General features: G+C 45.7%; 1 protein-coding gene across 1 annotated transcript in view; it reads left to right on the forward strand.

Annotated features, from left to right (window-relative positions):
* UBE2F (ubiquitin conjugating enzyme E2 F (putative)) overlaps positions 1-24,799 on the forward strand; it is a 209,200-nt gene that overhangs the window by 32,700 nt on the left and 151,701 nt on the right. The window contains 1 exon segment of the mRNA XM_088449896.1: positions 2,528-2,593. Coding sequence (XP_088306022.1) covers positions 2,528-2,593 — 66 coding nt within the window.

Raw genomic sequence — 24,799 nt, forward strand, 5'->3', positions numbered from 1 at the left:
CAGTGTTTTGATCTGTTGATTACACAGCTGATAATATAAACAACTGGCACTTACAGGCGCTGGGACCGATCACACCAACTCTTGCAGAATTCTGAAAGCGATTTGCTACGGGATGTGATGTGAATGAGTTCTGCTAAAATGCTCGTCTGAAGGATCCGTTGTGGTTCTGTTAATATCTTGATATGAGTGCTGAGATCTCTAGTGGTATAAATGGTAATAAAACTAAATCTATACTAATAGTATAAGAACGTTGTGTCAGCCTGTTCCAAGTTGGTGCAAAAACTACCAAACCAATTTTCATGAAAACGGCATCCTAGAAATTACCTGCCCTTTGTTTCATCTTGATCGGTCACGTTAAAGCTGAGCAATAACAAAAACAAAATGCATTGTCTCAGTGCAAGAGATAGATGTGGCCCCATGTGTGCGGCCGGTAATGGGTGGGGGGAGAGGTGCTTTGGGCCTGCGATCACAGGAATAGGATAGGTTACATAGCAGTCTGTGCACAGGGCACACAGTGACATTGGTGTGAGTGGTGGGTGAATAGGATAGGCTACATAGCAGTCTGAGCACAGGACACACAGTGACATTGGTGTGAGTGGTAGGTGAATAGGATAGGTTACATAGCAGTCTGTGCACAGGGCACACAGTGACATAGGTGTGAGTGGTGGGTGAATAGGATAGATTACATAGAAGTCTGTGCACAGGACACCCAGTGACATAGGTGTAAGAGGTGGGTGAATAGGATAGGCTACATAGCAGTCTGTGCACAGGGCACACAGTGACATTGGTGTGAGTGGTGGGTGAATAGGAGAGGTTACATAGCAGTCTGTGCACAGGGCACACAGTGACATTGGTGTGAGTGGTGGGTGAATAGGATAGGCTACATAGCAGTCTGAGCACAGGGCACACAGTGACATTGGTGTGAGTGGTGGGTGAATAGGATAGGTTACATAGCAGTCTGTGCACAGGGCACACAGTGACATAGGTGTGAGTGGTGGGTGAATAGGATAGATTACATAGAAGTCTGTGCACAGGACACACAGTGACATAGGTGTTAGAGGTGGGTGAATAGGATAGGCTACATAGCAGTCTGTGCACAGGGCACACAGTGACATTGGTGTGAGTGGTGGGTGAATAGGAGAGGTTACATAGCAGTCTGTGCACAGGGCACACAGTGACATTGGTGTGAGTGGTGGGTGAATAGGAAAGGTTACATAACAGTCTGTGCACAGGGCACACAGTGACATTGGTGTGAGTGGTAGGGGAATAGGAGAGGTTACATAGCAGTCTGCACAGGGCACACAGTGACATTGGTGTGAGTGATGGGTGAATAGGATAGGTTACATAGCAGTCTGTGCACAGGGCACACAGTGACATTGGTGTGAGTGGTGGGTGAATAGGAGAGGTTACATAGCAGTCTGTGCACAGGGCACACAGTGACATTGGTGTGAGTGAATAGGATAGGTTACATAGCAGTCTGTGCACAGGGCACACAGTGACATTGGTGTGAGTGGTGGGTGAATAGGATAGGCTACATAGCAGTCTGTGCACAGGGCACACAGTGACATTGGTGTGAGTGGTGGGTGAATAGGAGAGGTTACATAGCAGTCTGTGCACAGGGCACACAGTGACATAGGTGTGAGTGGTGGGTGAATAGGATAGGTTACATAGCAGTCTGCACAGGGCAAACAGTGACATTGGTGTGAGTGGTGGGTGAATAGGATAGGTTACATAGCAGTCTGTGCACAGGGCACACAGTGACATTGGTGTGAGTGGTGGGTGAATAGGATAGGCTACATAGCAGTCTGCACAGAGCACACAGTGACATTGGTGTGAGTGGTGGGTGAATAGGATAGGTTACATAGCAGTCTGTGCACAGAGCACACAGTGACATTGGTGTGAGTGGTGGGTGAATAGGATAGGCTACATAGCAGTCTGTGCACAGAGCACACAGTGACATTGGTGTGAGTGGTGGGTGAATAGGATAGGCTACATAGCAGTCTGTGCACAGGGCACACAGTGACATTGGTGTGAGTGGTGGGTGAATAGGAGAGGTTACATAGCAGTCTGTGCACAGAGCACACAGTGACATTGGTGTGAGTGGTAGGTGAATAGGATAGGCTACATAGCAGTCTGCACAAGGCACACAGTGACATTGGTGTGAGTGGTGGGTGAATAGGATAGGTTACATAGCAGTCTGTGCACAGGGCACACAGTGACATTGGTGTGAGTGTTGGGTGAAGGTGCCGATGCCACCAGTCTGTATAACGCTGCTGGTCACGTGGGCCACTCCCACGACAGAGCCCCTATGCAAAGCAATGTTGGCAGAAGCAATTTCATTGTGGGTGAAGCTGCGGGCGACCGCTAGTCGTTAATAAATTAGTAAAGGTGCAATTATTTTCAACCAAGCAGGTGTTTTGTTTTTCATTCTTTATGGTGTAATATCACAACAAAAATCTTCAACTTGAACATAAAGGAAATCACAATAATGTATCTTTATAAATACAATTCCTTTTCTTCTCCCTAGGCACCTGTAAAGTGAATTTTCCTGACCCGAACAAGCTCCATTACTTCCAGCTGATTGTGAGCCCAGGTAATCTGCCCTTTGTGAGTGTGCGCGCATGGTCTTGTGTTGTGATACTGTGATTATATGGTTTAGCACATACGAGAGATTGACTCAGAACACACTGAGGGGGATAGCTCTTCTTTTCTGTCACATTCATTTCATTATAACCCAGAGTTAAACTGGATCTGGTAATCGTTTCATCCATATATAAAACGTATTGGGCAAATAAAAAAATGGAGACATAATATAACAATACTGGGGCTGAGTTGGCAAAAAAGCAATGCAAGGGGGCAAATACCTTATTTATTTTGCATGCAGGGTAAGTAATGGCTTCTTTTGCATGTAGCTCCCAAATACTGGACTGCTTTATTTTTACACCGCAATTTAGATTTAAGTTTGGACACCCCCCTCGCAGATCTAATACTCTCTGCACATTTACATCTGTGCCCCCACTTGCAGCGTAACATGATTTTGCCCATATATAAAGTACTCGCTTCTTTTTGCTTTACTCCCATCCCAGAATCAGTCCCAATGTGTATGATATCCTGCAGGAGGTGTTCTTTAGTGTAGTGTGTTGTGTGATTGGTTTCTAAGAAGTCTCCAACTGTATATCACATTATTTATGTTTAGGACTTTTATCACATAATCAGAACTTGGTGTTCACTCTACAAAGGGAACTATAGCGCTCGCCAGAAAGGAGGCGTGACCTCAAGACGCGCCCCCTTTTCATCACGGTTGGTGCGCCCGGCACTTACGGACATGCCTGTCTGCCCCCAAGCTCTCCTCTCTCTGCATCTATTCACCGGCAGTGATCGCTGCCCTACTATTTTTCCCACACTGCTGCCCGCGGGTGGGCACGGCCCCCGCCATGTATTAGCGGGGAGCCGCCAAAAGGGCTGGGCGCATTCTGCCCTTTTGAAAGCGGGCAGGGTGTGGCGCCCTGCTAAAACAGCCTATCGGGAACGTTGAGAAGCCAACTTCTTGTCCTCATTGCTTTTCAACACACCAAATGACTTAGTCTGAGCCATTGGGACACAGTTCTGCATAAAAGTATGGGGGATCGTTTCTTGTAGTAATGGGAATACCGTACTTCATCTCTGTTGCCCTCCTTGAGGCTGCATGTAAGGTTTATTTATTTTTCAATAATTGAGCATATGTTCTAAAATAAAATTGGCTGGAGTATACGCACATAGACAACTGCATTCCTGACACCAAACGGATGTGGTTCATTAGATCCACAATGAAACGTTTGACACAGTCCCTAACCGTAGGAGTAAGTACCTAACTCTGTCCATCCTAGTGCCTAACCCTAAAGAAATATAAAAAAAACATCACGTGGACCATTTTATGTGTCCATCTTTTGTACCCATCGACCTAAACCCATGTCGACATTTTGTACCTGTCGACATGTTGTCTCTGTCGACCATTTTTTTTTTACCTTTTTACTGTCGACCTTTCACCTGGAACCCCACTAAACATCTGTTAGCACATCAGTAAATGATGAAGTAGATGAAGGCAAGACTTGTGTGCCAGTCGCTACGCAGTGGTGTTTTTTTTTTTTTTTTTTTTTTTTTTTTTAATAAAGGCGGCATACTGTACTTACATGCTGTCCCAGAACGTCCTGGAGACTGAACCCTCCCACATCCCACCCATTTCACTAGGATGGGCTCCATGATGATGCCATAACTGGAGGCAGAATAAAAGGAGGCAAGTAATGTAATGGGGTAAAGATACACATGTGCTGTAGCCCACTGTAATAAATCTGACACTGTTATATTTCTAGTGCAGTGTAGAAAATGAAACATCGGGTTGCTATGGGTTACAGCACAGGTGCACACAACACTGTTACTAAATATGTCACATATTCTTGTACTGGCTTTCAGGAAAGATGATGCTAGCTGACCGAAGCATAGGGATCATTGCTGATGTGCACAAATGGGCCTTTTGGTGTACATAATGGTATGGAACGTTCATAGTGTTCTTTCTGTACATTCTGTATTCGGTATATCACTATACCTTCATTCTCTCTCCACTACCACTTTTCCAGGTTGGCTTTCCTGTAGATTTTGGGGTATTCGCATTCATTTGGCCCCACCACAGAAGCGTTAGGGAGGTTGTGCACAGGAAAAAAAAAGTTCTTCCGCACAAAACTCTGTAAAAGTTTCTATTTATGGACTTTTTATGGCTCTCCCTTTCTGCATTGTCACAGAAACTTTTGCCACAAAGTTGGAATTTTTTAGTATTGTCATTACATGCTGAAGCATTAAGCTTTCCTTTCTCTTAGAGCTAAGGCACCCGGGCCAAACCATGATAAACACCCCCAGACCATTGCATCTTCTCCTGCACCAAACTTTACAGCTGAGAGTTTACATTCGAGCATGAGTATTCTGGCACCAAGCAAATCAGATAGGTCCGTCAGGCTTTTAAAATAGGAACGGGGAACTTGGGAAACACCATTGCACTAGCTTTAGGTCAAAAAGATTTCTTGGTATTTGTATATAAGCCCCGGTTAGACAATTCATTTATATATATAATCTCTCTATGGGGCGTGCTACCCAAGACAATAAACAAAGATATTCAAGAAAAGAAGACAAAAAAAAGAAGAAATTCAAGGATATACCTTTCTTCTTCTATTCTTGAAGGCCCGTCAGGCTGCCAGTTGATGACGCGTGGTTTGTCATTCCTGGGAACACGTTACCAGTGCTCCAGAATCCAGCAGTGGTGTCCTTTACACCAGTCCAGCCAATGTTTGCCATTTCGCCTTGTGATCTGAAGCTTGTACGTGGCTGCTCGGCCATGAAAACCAAATCTATGAAACTCCTGACAAACCGTTGTTTTGCTGACGTTGCTTCTAGAGTGAGTTTAGAACTCTGTAGTGAGTGTTGCAGCCGAGGACAAGCGGTTTTTACATGCTACACACTTCAGCACTGTGAGACTTCCGTGAGCATGTGTGACCTACCGCTTCACAGCTGAGCCGTGGTTTCATATAGACTTTTCTACTTTGCGATGAGAACACTTGTGGTTTGGCCGGGGCAGCTCTGACCACACAGAGATCTGACAAACTGACTTGATGGGAAGGTGGCATCCTCTAACATCGGCATGATAAATGCCACTGAGCTCTTCGGTGTGACCCATCCTACTGTAATGTGTGAGCATGGAGATTTGATGGCTGTATGCTAGGTTTTATGCACCTGTTAGCAATGTGTGTGGCTGAAATGGCCAAAAACACTAATCAGAAGGGGGTTTCCACCTACGTTTATTGTATGTTGTTACACACCGGTGTCTAATTATTTTATTAGACGTATTGTTTTAACTTGTTACAGAAGGAAAATGTGCTGCTCTTTTGAAGCTTAGAGCACTGCCCTGCGTTAAACATGGAGTGTATCAGGTGCCTATCACTGAGTTAGTCACTGACAGACGCTAAGGCTCAACAGGCACGTGGGTGAGAGCAGCACAATGTAGGAATGGTATAGCATCTTATAATAAGAATATCTGTAGTATATTTCTACTTCAGGGTCCATAGGGTATCCACAGGATACCTTGGGGTATAGGTGTGACGTCAGTCGCAGGGCACCAAAGAGTTAAGCTTTCAGCCTCCCAGGATGCACTAGGTCCCCCTCCTATACCCCGCCCCCAGGCCAAGGCACCTCAGTTTAGTTTGGTGCCCGGCCGGAGTCGGGTGCACCTGTTGGAGTGGGGGCTAGAAGAGCCCCTGAAGCTTTTTCTTCATGCAGCTGTGGCTGCACATCTGGATGAACAGCATGGACAGTCAGTCCTGACGTCCATGCTGTCTTCCCTACACCCCGCCGGTACCAGAACGCCGGTACTGATCCGGGGATGCTGGTGGGCGTCTGGGGTCACAGCTAGCGGTGACCCCAGATGCTCCGGACCATGGCCGGATTCAAGGGGGACAGAGGTAAGCAGCGGGGTCCCGCGGTGGGTCCCCGCTAATCACATGGTCCTAAGTCCCCAGGCAGGGGGCTCCCTGGGGACTGGCTGCAGCGTGGAGCCAGGCGACCAACCTGCGCTTCCACTACCCCCTGGGACAGCGGACCGCAGCAGAGCGGTAGCGCTGCGGCGTCCCAGGGGTTAAATGCATGCCAGGGGAGCGCGCCTTCCCTGTCTTACAGCCGGCGCCTCCCCCGCTGCACACAGCCCTCTCTGCACTGTGCTGACTGGTCCTGTGTCAGCGCTCCTCCCCCAGGCCAGCTTCTCTCTGCTCCTCGGCGGCCATCTTCTCTGCAACGCATGGTGAACGCTGCTGGAAGTCTGGAAGGAAGCATCGTGGTCTGGGTCCCCCCGCATACCTCTCCTCCGCTGTGGCTCAGGTCTGTGTATGCAGCGCTGTGTCCTACCAGGCCCTGTGTCTGTGTAGTTGAGTGATCAGCGCTGTTAGTGCAGGAATTGTTATTTCTCTGCATTGTATGTGACTGTGCTAGCGCTGCCTGTAACTATTCTTCACTAAACTGTCAGCTTTATTACTGTCCCTGTTCTTTCTGCTAAAGCCCTTGCGGTGCGGTGCTGCAGGGTGGTCTCTCGCCTATTTAATACTTAATTGGTGAGAGAGGTCACATACGTGGTGCCATCATGTCTGAAAGTGATTTTCCCCTCCGGCTACAGTGTACCACGTGCAAAGTACCGTTAGCGGAGGGGTAGGGTAGCACGGAGGGCCTTTGCCGGCAGTGTTGTCCATGGCGCGGCCTATTACGGTTACAGCACCGGTACAGGAGCCGCCCTGGGCTTGTTTCGCTCAGGCGTTAACAGCTTTAGTGGGCCAGTTAGCTCCGCAGCCCGCGTTTACTCCGATGGGTTTGTCCCAGCAGTCTGTGGTGTCGTCACCCATGCAGGGGTTCCCACGACAATTGGTGGTACCCCACAGTCTCCCTATTTCCCCCCTCCCGGGTTCTCAGGAGCCAGCGTGGGTTAACTCCCTGACGAGTTCTTTACAGCACTTGTCGGATGTATTGCAAGGGGAGTCTGTGATGCGGCCTCATAAAAGGCCGGTGGCGTCTCTGTCCGCTCCTTATGAGGATGACGAAGGGACGTCTGATGATGGGGAGATTCTGGATCCTTACGATCAGGAACCTTTCCATACTAAGGACGCTGATGCTAAGTCCAAAGTATATATTCCTGGACTTATTCGGGCGGTCCGCACAGCCTTGGTGATTGAGGACGAAGTTCCCCCAGCGGCTAAATCTAAGTATGCCTTTTTCAAAGATGTGAAGGGCGATGCCACAGTCTTTCCTCTTTCGGGTCAGTTGGTGGACCATTTAGAGGAGGCGTGGAAACAACCTGGCAAAAGATACCAGCCGCAGAGACGCCTGGCGGTGGCTTATCCGTTCGCGGATAATTATTTTGCTAAGTGTGAATCCCCTCCACAGGTGGATTCTCACGTGACCCGTCTTGTCCGTAGTGCCACATTGCCGATGCCATCCATGTCCTCCCTTAAGGATGCTACGGACCGCAAGGTAGAAATCTGCCTGAAGTCCGCTTATTCCCTTGCAGGGGGGGCAGCACGGCCGGCTATGGCCATTTGCTGGGTTGCCAGAGCGATGGAGCGCTGGGCGGATTCATTAGAGGCTTCTTTTGAATCCGACTGTCCGGCCGAACAAGCGGAGTTGATTGGCAATCTCCGTGATTCGGCCACCTACATCAACGAGGCGGCTCTAGACATTAGTACTCTGGTGTCTAGAATTTCTTCAGCAGCGGTAGCTGCTCGTCGCACCTTGTGGCTGCGATCCTGGAAGGCGGACGCAGATCCAAGAAAGGTCTGGAAGCGTTGCCGTTTACCGGAGAAGTTCTCTTCGGTCCGGATCTGGATAAGATTGTGGCCACGCTGGCGGCAGCCAAATCTGCTTGTCTCCCGTCGGCCGCTGCTCCTTCTGGTTCTGGACCATCGTCCTTTCGGTCATCTAGGGCCCAGGGCAGGCCCAAACCACAGTCGTTTCCTCGACAGGCTGGCCCTAAGAAATCGGTCAAGCCCCGGAAACAGGCATGGAGTACCAGACGTCCGGCCCCCAAGCCAGATGACAAGCCTGCGGCCTGACGGTCCGGGTCTCCCCTTGGGGGATCCCAGGGTGGGAGGCCGCCTGCTGCAGTTCTCCCGGTGTTGGTCGTTCACTACGACAGACACTTGGGTTCTGGAGGTGGTCTCTCACGGGTACGCCCTCTCCTTCCGGCACAGACCCCCGGCTCGATTCTTCACCAGGGGTCTACCATCAGACCGGAACAAGGCTACGGAGCTGCGGAAGGTATTGCACACTATGCTCCAGGCTGGAGTTATAGTGCCTGTTCCATTCTCCCAGAGGGGCCAGGGTTTCTATTCAAATCTATTTTTGGTACAGAAACCCAATGGGTCATATCGTCCGATTCTCAACCTCAAAGCACTCAACAAGTCTTTGCGGGTCCCGAAGTTTCGGATGGAGACCCTACGGTCCATCATTCTGGCGCTGGAACTTGGGGACTACATGGTGTCATTGGACATACAGGACGCTATGGCGGTCATGGCGGCTTCTCTGCGGCTGCAAGGAGTCCGCATGTTGCCGTACTTGGACGACCTGTTATTGGTGGCAGGATCTCCAGAGCTCCTGTTACACCACTTGGACCTGACCATTGCACTGCTGCAACGGCACGGCTGGCTAATTAACTGGCAGAAGTCCACTCTAATCCCGTCTCGGAGGATTCTGCATCTTGGAGCCTTATTGGACTCGGGACAGCAAAGGATCTTCGTGACGGAGGACAAGATCTCTGCTTTACAGTCAAGGGTGCGCAGTTGTCTGCACAGCCGCCGGGTGTCCTTACACTCGGCGATGAGGTTACTGGGCTCCATGGTGTCGGTGTTCGACATGGTGGAATACGCCCAGTTTCACTCTAGACCTCTGCAGCACCTGATCCTGTCCAAGTGGAACGGGCTGCCTCAGTCTCTGAAGTTCCAGACGATTGTGCTCACCCCGGAGGTTCGCCTGTCCCTTGCGTGGTGGTTAAAGATGACCCACCTCAACAAGGGACGTCCGTTCTGGGTTCCAAATTGGGTCCTGTTGACAACGGACGCCAGTCTTCGGGGCTGGGGAGCAGTTTCGGGTCCACACTTGTTCCAGGGCAGGTGGACACCGACAGAAGCGGAGCTTCCAATAAATATCTTGGAACTCCGTGCGGTCTTCAATGCTCTCCTGCAGGCACAGCGGTTTCTCCAGGGTCACCCGGTGCAGGTCCAGTCGGACAATGCTACCACCGTGGCCTACATAAACAGGCAAGGAGGAACTCGCAGTCGGGCGGCTCTCGTAGAGGTCTCTCGGATCCTGGTTTGGGCGGAGCGCAATCTTCCGGCCATATCAGCGGTCTTCATCCCGGGAGTGCTAAATTGGGAGGCGGACTTTCTAAGTCGCCAGGACATTCATCCAGGGGAATGGTCCCTGCACCCGGACGTTTTTCAACTACTGGTGGACAGGTGGGGTCTTCCAGAAATCGACCTCATGGCGTCCCGGCACAACAACAAGTTGCCGGTGTACGGGTCTCGCACAAGAGACGAAGGGGCGTCTCTGGTGGATGCTCTGTCCGTCCGGTGGACGTTCAGGTTCGCATACCTGTTCCCTCCGGTCTCCCTTCTTCCACGGGTAATCCGGAAATTCAAACAGGAAGGAGGGACGCTCCTGTTGATAGCTCCCGCGTGGCCCAGACGGCACTGGTTCTCAGACCTTCAGGGTCTGTCCGTGGACAGTCCTCTGCGGTTGCCGCTACGACCGGACCTTCTGTCTCAGGGTCCTTGTCTTCACCCGGACCTGACTCGGCTGTCTTTGGCGGCGTGGCTGTTGAGACGGCCATGCTGAGGTCCTGGGGGTTTGCCAGCTCTGTGGTGTGTACCATGTTACGAGCTCGGAAACCGTCTTCCGCGAGGATATACCATCGCGTGTGGCATACGTTCTTCCAGTGGTGTCGACCGAGAGGTTATGCACCGCGGGAGTTTCGTCTGTCTCGGATTCTCGCCTTCCTGCAAGCGGGACTAGATCATGGGCTTCGCCTTGCTTCTTTGAAGGTACAGGTTTCGGCCCTATCTGTCTGGTTTCACCGTAGGATTGCTACAATCCCGGATGTGCGCACCTTTATGCAAGGTGTTCTCCGTATTCAGCCGCCCTTTGTTCCACCTGTGGCGCCTTGGGATTTGGCTGTGGTCCTGAGGACTCTCCAAGGACCGCCGTTTGAACCACTGGGCTCAGTGGATATTAAATGGCTAACAGCTGAGACTGTTTTCCTTCTGGCCGTTGCTTCAGCCAGACGTGTTTCTGAGTTAGGGGCTCTTTCTTGTAGACCCCCTTTCTTGGTTTTTTCATGGGAACAGGGCAGTGCTCCGCACTCGGCCCGAGTTTCTCCCCAAAGTTGTTTCCCAGTTTCAGGTTAACGAGGAAATAGTTGTTCCGGCCTTTAACTCACCGGGTCTTTCCGTGGGTGAGGCCTCTTTGGATGTTGTGCGGGCCTTAAGGACTTATGTGGACCGCACTTCTTTGTTTAGGAAGTCGGACGCTTTGTTGTCCTCTATGGCTTCTGTAAAAAGGGTTGGCCTGCTTCAAAGCAAACTTTGGCAGCCTGGATCCGTATGGCTATTTCTGAAGCTTATCTTCATGAAGGCCTACCGGTCCCTCCTTCTCTGAAGGCTCATTCCACTAGGTCTGTGGGTCCTTCGTGGGCAGCTTGACGTGGTGCCTCGGCAGTTCAGATCTGCAAGGCTGCTACGTGGTCTTCTGTCCATACCTTCGTGAGGTATTACAGGTTTGACACCTTCGCCTCTCAGGATGCTTCCTTCGGGCGGCGGATTCTCCTTTCTGCACAGGAGCGTCCCCACCCTTAAAGGATACTGCTTTGGGACATCCCCAAGGTATCCTGTGGATACCCTATGGACCCTGAAGTAGAAAATATGAGATATGGTAAGAACTTACCCTTGTTATCTCTATTTCTACGAAGTCCATAGGGTTCCACAGGACTCCCGCCCTGTCGCACCTGTGCTGCAGATGGGCTTTGCTCTGGTCACCGGTTTTCCGTCTCCCTCTGGTGAGAATGTGATTCTTGTATGTGTCCAGATCTTTGTTCTCTCTCTTCCTTCTCCTCCTCCGGCCTATGGCTTGGTAACTAACTGAGGTGCCTTGGCCTGGGGGCGGGGTATAGGAGGGGGACCTAGTGCATCCTGGGAGGCTGAAAGCTTAACTCTTTGGTGCCCTGCGACTGACGTCACACCTATACCCCAAGGTATCCTGTGGAACCCTATGGACTTCGTAGAAATAGAGATAACAAGGGTAAGTTCTTACCATATCTCATATTTTCTCTCTGCTTTTGGTGACTTTGGGTTGTATTCAATAGAGTTCAAAGGGGGATTCAGCGCCATGCTCTATAGCCCCGGGAAGCAGTTCCCGGCGCTATTCAATTCAGCGCGCACTTAGCCCAACTAAAGGATTTCTTCTCTCACCCTCCTGAAGGTGCCAGCAGAAATCCGTCTAAAGTGCCAGCCACGATGCTGCTTTTCAGCTTAGCGCGGCGCTAAAAGCCTCGTGGCCTGCACTTTAGTCGGAGAATGCCGGTTAGCGTGACTAAATACCCACCTTTAGGCACACTAACCCACATTCTCCGACTTAAGTGGTTTTAGTCGGACTTAATAGCGCAGTGAATTGAATAGCTCCAGGTACTCCTTCCCGGCGCTATTCAGTATAGCGCTGAATTGAATCGCCCCAATGTGTTGTCATCGCTCATATTTATATTTCATATATAACATTATCAGCTAATTACTGATCAGAAAAAAAGTAGCAAAATTACAGCATAAAAGTAGTCAAAAAATTGAGGTCGAGGGAGAAAAACAACTGAAACCCTAATATTGTAGTATATATATTTTATTCCTAGAGTAAAATAGTGTAAGCATCCTTCTGCTTCCTAAAATGATATTTACCTATTTTTCCTCATTTAAGATGTAAAACTGTAAAAGCTCTACAAGATAGGATTGAATTTTACAAGCTTACAAGAATGTGGTTTTAAAGTAATCTCTTCTTATAAAGGAGTCTCTCTTACAAAACATGAATGCTCACTGATTGATTGCCAGCACAGGGATTGTCTGTCACCAGGTTCTAGATTGAAATGTCTGACGGGTATAAATCATGTATCTGCAGAAATGTGATCTGTGCTGGCGTGCAGTGGGGCATGTGATTGCCATTTGTGCGACTGCGGCGTCATCACCCACTCTCCTGTTCTTTGTCATAAACCGTAAAGAAAATGCTTCTTTTCATTGTGAAAAATCAAGGGCTGGGCATGTAAAAGCCATGTTGGTGTAGAATACAGATTCAGGGCTTGATTCAGAGGCGCACGCTATTTGCGTGCGCTAGCTCTGAATCAGGGCGTCCCTATTTTTTAAAATTCCGGCCTCCAGGCCGCTCGCACAGCTGTGGGTGACCACCCACAGCTTGTGCGAGCGGCCTGGCGATGGTCGCGATTATCGCGACCATCGGCATTGCGAGGAGACCCTCGTGGTAGGGTCTCAGCACTCGCAATGCCAAGTGGACTTCCAGCTCTAATAGAGCCGGAAGTCCACTACTGACATCACGAGTGATGTCAATAAGGCCGCCCACAAACATCCGGGAACGCCTCCGTTTGTGCATCCTACCCGCCTACAAAACGGGGTGAGCTATCAATCAAGATCGATAGCCGCCCAGTTTTGCTGCGAGCTCCGGAATCAGGCCCTCAGTGTAATAGTTAGCATTACTGCCTCACAGCACTGAGGTTGTGGGTTCGATTCGTACTATGGCCCTAACTGTGTGGAGTTTGTATATTCTCCCGGTGCTTGCGTGGGTTTCCTCCGGGTACTCTGGTTTCCTCCCACACTCCAAGAATATACTGGTAGGTTAATTGGCTTCTTACAAAAATTAACCCTAGTGTGTATGTGTGTGAGCATGTGGTAGGGATTATAGATTGTAAGCTCCATGGGGGCAGGGACTGATGTGAATGGCCCAATATTCTCTGTAAAGTGCTGCGGAATATGTGCACGCTATATAATAACTGGTAATAATAATCTATTAATGCTTAGGATGTGAGGATTTGTCTAAGGGTTCTTCAGCGATGGTTTTTCTCTCAGCGATGGTTTTTCTCTCAGCGATGGTTTTTCTCTCAGCGATGGTTTTTCGCTCCTTAGTGAATTGTTTGTCAGCGCTCATCATAGTAACTAGTAAAAAAAATAAAAGGTGGTTTTCATGTCTGTGTATCTGCTGAAATAGCTGAAAGGCAGAAATAATTTACTTTTGGCATTCCCTACTTCTGGCTAATGGATTTCCAGGTAAGAGACCCAATACAATTTGTAGGTCCTGTGTCAGACGGAGATTACGTTGAATTTCACTCCTGACATGTGGAATTCGGGGCTTAATATTATCTCTACAATTAATATTTTATCTTCTCCGTGGTTTAATCAATGCACCCTGCTTATATCACCCAGTAGCCGGCCAACACCGATGATAAGAGAATTCTAGGTTCCCCTAATTAATTTAGTAACAATTGCTCAGTCTTTGCGACACAAATGATCACTCAGTTAATAACTCATATTCATTATTTTATTATTATGGGCAGTGGAAATTATGTTTTTGAAATCGCTGTGAGACGAGACCCCTTTAATAACCGTGACCACTCATTACCACGGACCTACAAAAACATCACTGCCGAATTCATAAATGAATCTGAATTGAATGTATAGAGATGTATTGAGTGCCTGGAGATCCACAGTGCTATGGGCCCCTATTGTGCAGAAGTTTTGCTCATAGGCTAGTTACATATATTTATAATTTTTTGTGCTTTTACCTAAAAATAGAGGAAATATTGAGCTTTCGTGGCGTGCCATATTAAAAAAAAAATTACTTTGAATAGAGGGCCACAAGACTTTTTATCCTCAAAGTTTGCCTCCCAGCAAACTTGCGTACTGGCCCAGTGAGCCCTCGTGTGCAGGCCCAGTGCCAACCCCCCCTTTGTATGCTGACCCCTTCACCCACCTTGTGTGCTGGCCCGGAGCTCGCCCTTGTGTGCTGGCCCCGAGAACCCCCCCCCCCCCCCTTCAAAGCCCCACCCCCTCTAATATCCCCCTTATGGCCGTGCCTCAACCTATCTTTATTTTTCACATTAGCTTCTTAAATGACAACTATCTGTGGACTCTGCATTCTGTGCTGCAGATTATGCTATTATCATAACAATCCTGCCTTTTTGTGAAGTGTATTGTACCTGCTCCTTATCTCTCTTACTTACCTATGTATTTAATCAATCCATCAAATTATTTTGTCTGCCTTTAGCTTTCCAAACAGTGTCGGTACAAGCGGTTGTAAAAACGCCAGACTAAGCATAGGGTGTACGAGGCCAAGCAATGCTCAGTGATGCAATCTCTCCCGCCTGCAGCGCTCTGTGTCCTTCTCCTTTTGGTTTTAACGTTGCTCAGTCACCATCCTAATACTGAGATAGCGGATGAATGAGCTATAATGTCAGGATGATCTGTAATATGTAACACACATTTCCACTCTGCTCTGTGAGATCAGTATTGTTGCTGTTGATCTTATAGACGTTATAGTCCTGTAACTTTCCTGTTCTTTCCCACAACTCCTTTAATTCAAACAAACATATGCAAGAAAAATATCTAATTATAAAATGAGGCTATGCAGTATAGTGTTGTTGTTTTTTGTGGCCCCTGTGATTTAAAGTTAAGTGTTCATTTTGTTTAGTATGTTGATACATCACATGGATCTGCTGTTTGGTGAACATTCTACAGCTGGGGTATTCCACACTTTTGCTATTATGGCATGCTGGGATGTGTAGTCCCACAGCATCTGGAGGGGCGGCTTGTTGGACACCCCTGTCCTACAGTGTAGCTAGACGCCCAGTGTAACATACTTTGTCATCTTGCATGTAAATCTAGCATCATATTGAAGCTGTGAAGCAGAACAGTCAGAGACGCAGCATATGGTTGCTGAGCAGTGCAAGCTGAGGAATGAGATCTGGGCACCATGGCGATACATTTATGCACTGTCCGGCTGCCAAGATATTTATTTGCCGGAAGAATACTTGAGATTGCAGGGATACGTAAAGAGGCGATGGGTTTCCGCATTAATATTTCAGACATCTGATATTTAAGCTACGTTTGTGCTTATATGTTCGTGGCTCCTTTGCACTGATCTCATGCAGCCACTAGGCGGCAGCAAAGACATACAACTTCAATATAATATTCCAGTGATTCCCAACCTCGATCCTCAAGGCACACTAACAGTCCTGGTTTTAGTGATGTCCGTGATTGAGCACAGAAGGTTATATCAGTATAACTGAGGTACTAATTAAGTCACTTGTGCTCAAGTATGGCTATCCCTAAAATCTGGACTGTTAGTGTGCCTTGAGGACCGTGGTTGGGAACCCCTGTAATATTCAGACAGAGAAGAGTATAGTGCAGTGAGTACTAGGGTAATTCCACAGTTACTAATAACCTATACGGTAAATTCTATCTGTCTGTCTCTATCACTCAAGCGCCACATTCAAAGCAAATTTTCCATAACCCGCACAATGTTTTTGCAACTTATAAATGCCCATCAAACCATTTTCTGCTGTACAATAGATGCCTTTCACACTGCACAGTAACCCGGGTGAGTGTAACTCTTTTCTTTGTTGCAAATTCAAAATAACAGACACATTTTATTAAAAATGTTAATAGGTGCCTTTAATTTGATAAATGTACTATAATATATGTTCCCATGTGTCAGTAAGAACCTAATATAAAAAGTTGTTGCATGAATTCTTTTTAGTTTTATTCTGACACAGTAAATACATTCCAATTGGTTTTGCGTGGCTATCCTATTTTTGTGCAGTCTATATATCTATGGCATGTCTGTTACCTGACGGCTATTTATTTTTGCGCTTATATATTTGATAAAAGAGATTATTTTCACACTATATGCGGCTAATCCAATTAGCAAGTACCAGCTGGCTCGCTTTAACTACAAAAAAAAAATGGATTGCGCTTATACGTGGATTTTATGTATAAAATAGTATACTGTATTCCGTATCACTTGATTCAAATTCAATGAGAATACGTATTTAATAGATACAAATAATTAACATATCTAAAACCCACACATCATATAGCAAGTATGCAAATGTATTATAATAAAAAAAACTATACATGAAAATAACTTGAAATAATACCACTTTTGGCTGCAGTATTCAATTTAGTAGTATTTGTAAATGGTTACACATAAAAGTCCAAGTCTGTCATCTCACTAATCAGTGAGGCTAATTAGTCTCTTGTGTGTTTGGGAGATAGATGCAATGTATAAAGTTCTCACAAGCAAGTGGAGATAGTTACTTTTTGTTTCCTTAATAAGCTTGTATACATGGGTTCAGATCACAAAGTTCTTAATGCGGTGTGTTGGCTCAGTCTTTAAATACAGCCATGGCCAAAAGTTTTGAGAATGACCCAAGAATTGGTTTTCACAAAGTTTGCGGCTTCAGTGTCTTTAGACCTTTTTGTCAGATGTTACTATGGTATACTGACGTAAAATTACAAGCATTTCATAAGTGTCAAAGGCTTTTATTGACCGTTACATTAAGTTTATGCAGAGAGTCAATATTTGCAGTGTTGACCCTTCTTTTTCAAGACCTCTGCAGTTCGCCCTGGCATGCTGTCAGTCAACTGACTGATGGCCGCCCATTCTTGACTAATCAATGCTTGGAGTTTGTCAGAATTTGTAGGTTTTTGTTTGTCCACCCGCCTCTTGAGGATTGACCACAAGTTCTCAATGGGATTAAGGTCTGTGAGTTTCCTGGCCCTGGACTTAAAATTTCGATGTTTTGTTCCCCGAGCCACTTAGTTATCACTTTTGCCTTATGGCAAGGTGCTCCATCATGCTGGAAAAGGCATTGTTCGTCACCAAACTGTTCTTGGATGGTTGGGAGAAGTTGCTCTTGGAGGATGTTCTGGTACCATTCTTTATTCATGGCTGTGTTCTTAGGCAAAATTGTGAGTGATCCCACTCCCTTGGCTGAGAAGCAGCCTCACACATGAATGGTCTCAGGATGCTTTACTGTTGGCATAACACAGGACTGATGGTAGCGCTCACCTTTCCTTCTCCGGACAAGTGTTTTTCCAGATGCCCCAAACAATCTGAAAGGGGATTCATCAGAGAAAATAACTTTACAGAGAACTTGGCAGAGTTGTATTGTGACCCACTCTGTTATGTTTGACTTTGTTAGAAAGCACAGAAGGAAGCCACAGATGATGATAAAGTTACTGGAGGGCTCATAAATGCCGATGCATGAAAGTCATTTTAAGGTGAAAACCCCTTTAAATAATAAAAAGCAACAACAACAAAAAAAAAACAGTTTGCATTCAACAATCTTTCATATCCTGCCACAGCTCCTAGTAACTTCACACCCGCTGGATCCATTTTCAGAGTAATTACCAGATGCCGGATGTAAATACAAGTGATAGGGCTTAAGGCACAGGCTGTGTCAGTTATATTTGGCCTGTTTGCTAATTTTATCTGGAGTATCAGCTATCAGGCTACATTTTGCATGGGGAGGTCAATGATTTCTAAATGTATCTATCATAAGATCAGACCCATGAGGGAAATGCATGTTTCCATACTGTATTCTCCTGACGTTATTGTTCAGTCACTACAATCCAGCTCCACGTTATACATTGGTTTTGCTAATGAGCTTTAAAAAGTTGCCAAACAAAAACAAGTGTAACCAGTGTGAAAAAGTATTCTGAAATATTTGCAAAAGTTCCCACTTTCTAGGTTTAAAGGATCCTTTACAAGTTGTAGGGCAGCATTCAATTTGAGGCGAAAACCCATTATCGGCGATAATTTATCGCCGATGACGTAATTTTCGCCTGTGTCAATTATCCCTGTATTCAATTTCAAAAACTTTTCGCCGGTGTGAAAAATCTTTGTTGAAAAACGGGGATGACTTTTCACCATGTTTTTTACATGGCGAAAAAAAGTGCAGATTTGGGGTTTAGAGGTGCAGGCTTAAAAAAATATAGCCTGCACCCCTGGGAGTTTCCTTTTAAAAGTAAACAGTGTCAAAAAAAAAAAAAGTCAGGACACCACAAAAAAAAAATTTTTTGGGTGGGCAAAAAAAAAAAATGTTGGGGGACAAACTTCTAGAGTAGCCCAATTTATTCCTGAGGGGTCCCCATGTATGCGGCAGTGTTTTCTTCATTGCGGGTGGTAGCGGCAGGTGCATTTTTGAAGAATTTTAATAAATCATTTAAGGGACTTAAAAATATGCTTACAGCAAATTTGATGGGCAAAGTTATTTTGCCCCAAAAAATAAGCGGAGTGCTAATCTTCAATCCTTCTTGAAAGCCTCATTTATGCACCTTCCGCGGCTATTTAAAATCCCTGACTCCCTTCAGCAGGCACCCATAGTGATCCCCCATGTCTGGACATCTTTAGGGGGGTGCCAGGAACGTTTCCCGAAAATACCCTGATTTTTTTCTATACTTACCTTTCTGCCGGGTCCCAATTCCGCAGCTTCTGGAATTGGATACGGGGATAAACGGGCCACAGCCTGATACTTTATTCCCTGCCAAACCTCTGATGTGGATCGAAAATTCAATTTGGAGCTGACTTTTTGCTCCAAATTGAATACCCCCGTAGTCTGCCTTTTTATTTATATGGTCTATTACGGTTTCTCGATCGCTTTTAAAATACATATAAATTTGGTTTATGTTCTTTTTTTTTTTTTTCCTTATTTTTGTTCTTTCTTACAATTACAAAGTAGAGTCATTTTTTTGCAAACTGAAAAGTAAATATGTTCAGAAGCCGGTTGGCTTGGGCAATGTTTTTCATGACACAGGGAGGCTAATGGTTTTATATGTACTGAAGTAGATTTCGGGTGAATTATAGTATGCATGATAGAGTACAGCCAACTGTGTATACAGAACACCGGCTACAAGCCAGCATTAACGTCCTCAAAGGTTAAAGTTTTCTTGTCTTTGATTCATTTTTCCCCAAAACGTTTAATCTATGCCAAAGAATATATATATTTTTTATATCGTACTTTATTATCACCGTTTACTAATTGTGGAACCTACTGTATCCAGAGGATAATTTGAAGCATGATATAACTGTGTATGGTACAGTACTGTAGCTCACTACGGCGGGAGGGCTTATTGCAGTTCTTGCCAAATTTTGTAGTGGTGTGACATGTGCCACGCAATGTTTTTGACACACCAATGGTAAAAAAAAAAAAAAGTAGGATTGTGAAAGTGTTTGAGACAGTGAATACAGGTAAATTGTGTAAAAAAATAAACAAACAACCTTTTTGGTTTCTCCTGTATATAATATTTCATAGTAATTTTAAGAGATTGCTGCCTGATATCTTCATACATAAATGTGTCCTGGCACACACACAGTGGCTAATGTACAACTGTGCCCTCGTACATCTTTGCTGCAGTCGCGCCATGTCCCGTGAGACACTACGAGCGCTGGGCGTCTTTTTTTTTTTTTTTTTTACAAAAGTGCGTCTGTCACAATGTGATGTGACTATGCCGCACCAGATTTGATATGCGACATTTGTATATCTGTGTGCAACCGAGTCCCTGAATCTGTATACGAAGTGCTACAATGTAACAGCCGCAGCTTTTTTCATTCAAACTTCTGTTGTGTTTCATATACAGACTCAGGAGCACACAGATATACAGGTGTCTCATATCATATTACTCAGCGCAGTCTCCTATATACAGACTCAGGAGCACACAGATATACAGGTGTCTCATATCATATTACTCAGCACAGTCTCCTATATACAGACTCAGGAGCACACACATATACAGGTGTCTCATATCATATTACTCAGCACAGTCTCCTATATACAGACTCAGGAGCACACAGATATACAGGTGTCTCATATCATATTACTCAGCACAGTCTCCTATATACAGACTCAGGAGCACACAGATATACAGGTGTCACATATCACATTACTCAGCACAGTCTCCTATATACAGACTCAGGAGCACACAGATATACAGGTGTCTCATATCATATTACTCAGCACAGTCTCCTATATACAGACTCAGGAGCACACAGATATACAGGTGTCTCATATCATATTACTCAGCACAGTCTCCTATATACAGACTCAGGAGCACACAGATATACAGGTGTCTCATATCATATTACTCAGCACAGTCTCCTATATACAGACTCAGGAGCACACAGATATACAGGTGTCACATATCACATTAATCAGTGCAGTCTCCCGTATACAGACTCAGGAGCACACAGATATACAGGTGTCACATATCACATTACTCAGCGCAGTCTCCTATATACAGACTCAGGAGCACACAGATATACAGGTGTCTCATATCATATTACTCAGCACAGTCTCCTATATACAGACTCAGGAGCACACAGATATACAGGTGTCTCATATCACATTACTCAGTGCAGTCTCCTATATACAGACTCAGGAGCACACAGATATACAGGTGTCACATATCACATTACTCAGCACAGTCTCCTATATACAGACTCAGGAGCACACAGATATACAGGTGTCACATATCACATTAATCAGTGCAGTCTCCCATATACAGACTCAGGAGCACACAGATATACAGGTGTCACAAATGACATTACTCAGCACAGTCTCCTATATGCAGACTCAGGAGCACACAGATATACAGGTGTCTCATATCACATTACTCAGTGCAGTCTCCTATATACAGACTCAGGAGCACACAGATATACAGGTGTCACATATCACATTAATCAGTGCAGTCTCCCGTATACAGACTCAGGAGCACACAGATATACAGGTGTCACATATCACATTACTCAGTGCAGTCTCCTATATACAGACTCAGGAGCACACAGATATACAGGTGTCTCATATCATATTACTCAGCACAGTCTCCTATATACAGACTCAGGAGCACACAGATATACAGGTGTCTCATATCACATTACTCAGCGCAGTCTCCTATATACAGACTCAGGAGCACACAGATATACAGGTGTCACATATCACATTACTCAGCACAGTCTCCTATATACAGACTCAGGAGCACACAGATATACAGGTGTCTCATATCACATTACTCAGCACAGTCTCCTATATACAGACTCAGGAGCACACAGATATACAGGTATCACATTAATCAGTGCAGTCTCCCGTATACAGACTCAGGAGCACACAGATATACAGGTGTCTCATATCACATTACTCAGTGCAGTCTCCTATATACAGACTCAGGAGCACAGAGATATACAGGTGTCACATATCACATTAATCAGTGCAGTCTCCCGTATACAGACTCAGGAGCACACAGATATACAGGTGTCTCATATCATATTACTCAGCACAGTCTCCTATATACAGACTCAGGAGCACACAGATATACAGGTGTCTCATATCACATTACTCAGTGCAGTCTCCTATATACAGACTCAGGAGCACACAGATATACAGGTGTCACATATCACATTACTCAGCGCAGTCTCCCATATACAGACTCAGGAGCACCTGGCACAGTCTCCTATATACAGACTCAGGAGCACACAGATATACAGGTGTCTCATATCACATTACTCAGTGCAGTCTCCTGTATACAGACTCAGGAGCACACAGATATACAGGTGTCTCATATCATATTACTCAGCACAGTCTCCTATATACAGACTCAGGAGCACACAGATATACAGGTGTCACATATCACATTACTCAGCGCAGTTTCTTATATACAGACTCAGGAGCACACAGATATACAGGTGTCACATATCACATTACTCAGCGCAGTCTCCCATATACAGACTCAGGAGCACACAGATATACAGGTGTCTCATATCATATTACTCAGCACAGTCTCCTGTACACAGAATCAGGATCACACAGATATACAGGTGTCACATATCACATTACTCAGCGCAGTCTCCCATATACAGAATCAGGAGTACACAGATATACAGGTGTCACATATCACATTACTCAGCACAGTCTCCTATATACAGACTCAGGAGCACACAGATATACAGGTGTCTCATATCATATTACTCAGCACAGTCTCCTATATACAGACTCAGGAGCACACAGATATACAGGTGTCACATATGACATTACTCAGTGCAGTCTCCTATATACAGACTCAGGAGCACACAGATATACAGGTGTCACATATCACATTACTCAGCACAGTCTCCTATATACAGACTCAGGAGCACACAGATATACAGGTGTCTCATATCACATTACTCAGTGCAGTCTCCTATATACAGACTCAGGAGCACACAGATATACAGGTGTCACATATCACATTAATCAGTGCAGTCTCCCGTATACAGACTCAGGAGCACACAGATATACAGGTGTCTCATATCACATTACTCAGTGCAGTCTCCTATATACAGACTCAGGAGCACACAGATATACAGGTGTCACATATCACATTAATCAGTGCAGTCTCCCGTATACAGACTCAGGAGCACACAGATATACAGGTGTCTCATATCATATTACTCAGCACAGTCTCCTATATACAGACTCAGGAGCACACAGATATACAGGTGTCTCATATCACATTACTCAGTGCAGTCTCCTATATACAGACTCAGGAGCACACAGATATACAGGTGTCACATATCACATTACTCAGCGCAGTCTCCCATATACAGACTCAGGAGCACACAGATATACAGGTGTCTCATATCACATTACTTAGTGCAGTCTCCTATATACAGACTCAGGAGCACACAGATATACAGGTGTCTCATATCACATTACTCAGCACAGTCTCCTATATACAGAATAAGGTGCACACAGATATACAGGTGTCTCATATCACATTACTCAGTGCAGTCTCCTGTATACAGACTCAGGAGCACACAGATATACAGGTGTCTCATATCACATTACTCAGCACAGTCTCCTATATACAGACTCAGGAGCACACAGATATACAGGTGTCTCATATCACATTACCCAGTGCAGTCTCCTGTATACAGACTCAGGAGCACACAGATATACAGGTGTCTCATATCATATTACTCAGCACAGTCTCCTATATACAGACTCAGGAGCACACAGATATACAGGTGTCACATATCACATTACTCAGCGCAGTCTCTTATATACAGACTCAGGAGCACACAGATATACAGGTGTCACATATCACATTACTCAGCACAGTCTCCTATATACAGACTCAGGAGCACACAGATATACAGGTGTCTCATATCATATTACTCAGCACAGTCTCCTATATACAGACTCAGGAGCACACAGATATACAGGTGTCACATATCACATTACTCAGCGCAGTCTCTTATATACAGACTCAGGAGCACACAGATATACAGGTGTCACATATCACATTACTCAGCACAGTCTCTTATATACAGACTCAGGAGCACACAGATATACAGGTGTCTCATATCATATTACTCAGCACAGTCTCCTGTACACAGAATCAGGATCACACAGATATACAGGTGTCACATATCACATTACTCAGCGCAGTCTCCCATATACAGAATCAGGAGTACACAGATATACAGGTGTCACATATCACATTACTCAGCACAGTCTCCTATATACAGAATCAGGATCACACAGATATACAGGTGTCACATATCACATTACTCAGCGCAGTCTCTTATATACAGACTCAGGAGCACACAGATATACAGGTGTCACATATCACATTACTCAGCGCAGTCTCCCATATACAGACTCAGGAGCACACAGATATACAGGTGTCTCATATCATATTACTCAGCACAGTCTCCTGTACACAGAATCAGGATCACACAGATATACAGGTGTCACATATCACATTACTCAGCGCAGTCTCCCATATACAGAATCAGGAGTACACAGATATACAGGTGTCACATATCACATTACTCAGCACAGTCTCCTGTATACAGACTCAGGAGCACACAGATATACAGGTGTCACATATCACATTAATCAGCACAGTCTCCTATATACAGACTCAGGAGCACACAGATATACAGGTGTCACATATCACATTACTCAGCGCAGTCTCCCATATACAGACTCAGGAGCACACAGATATACAGGTGTCACATATCACCTTACTCAGTGCAGTCTCCTATATACAGACTCAGGAGCACACAGATATACAGGTGTCGCATATCACATTACTCAGTGCAGTCTCCTATATACAGACTCAGGAGCACACAGATATACAGGTGTCACATATCACATTAC

This window comes from Taudactylus pleione, unplaced genomic scaffold (genome assembly GCF_031769625.1).
Source record: "Taudactylus pleione unplaced genomic scaffold, aTauple2 ptg000500l, whole genome shotgun sequence".
Taxonomy (NCBI): domain Eukaryota; kingdom Metazoa; phylum Chordata; class Amphibia; order Anura; family Myobatrachidae; genus Taudactylus; species Taudactylus pleione.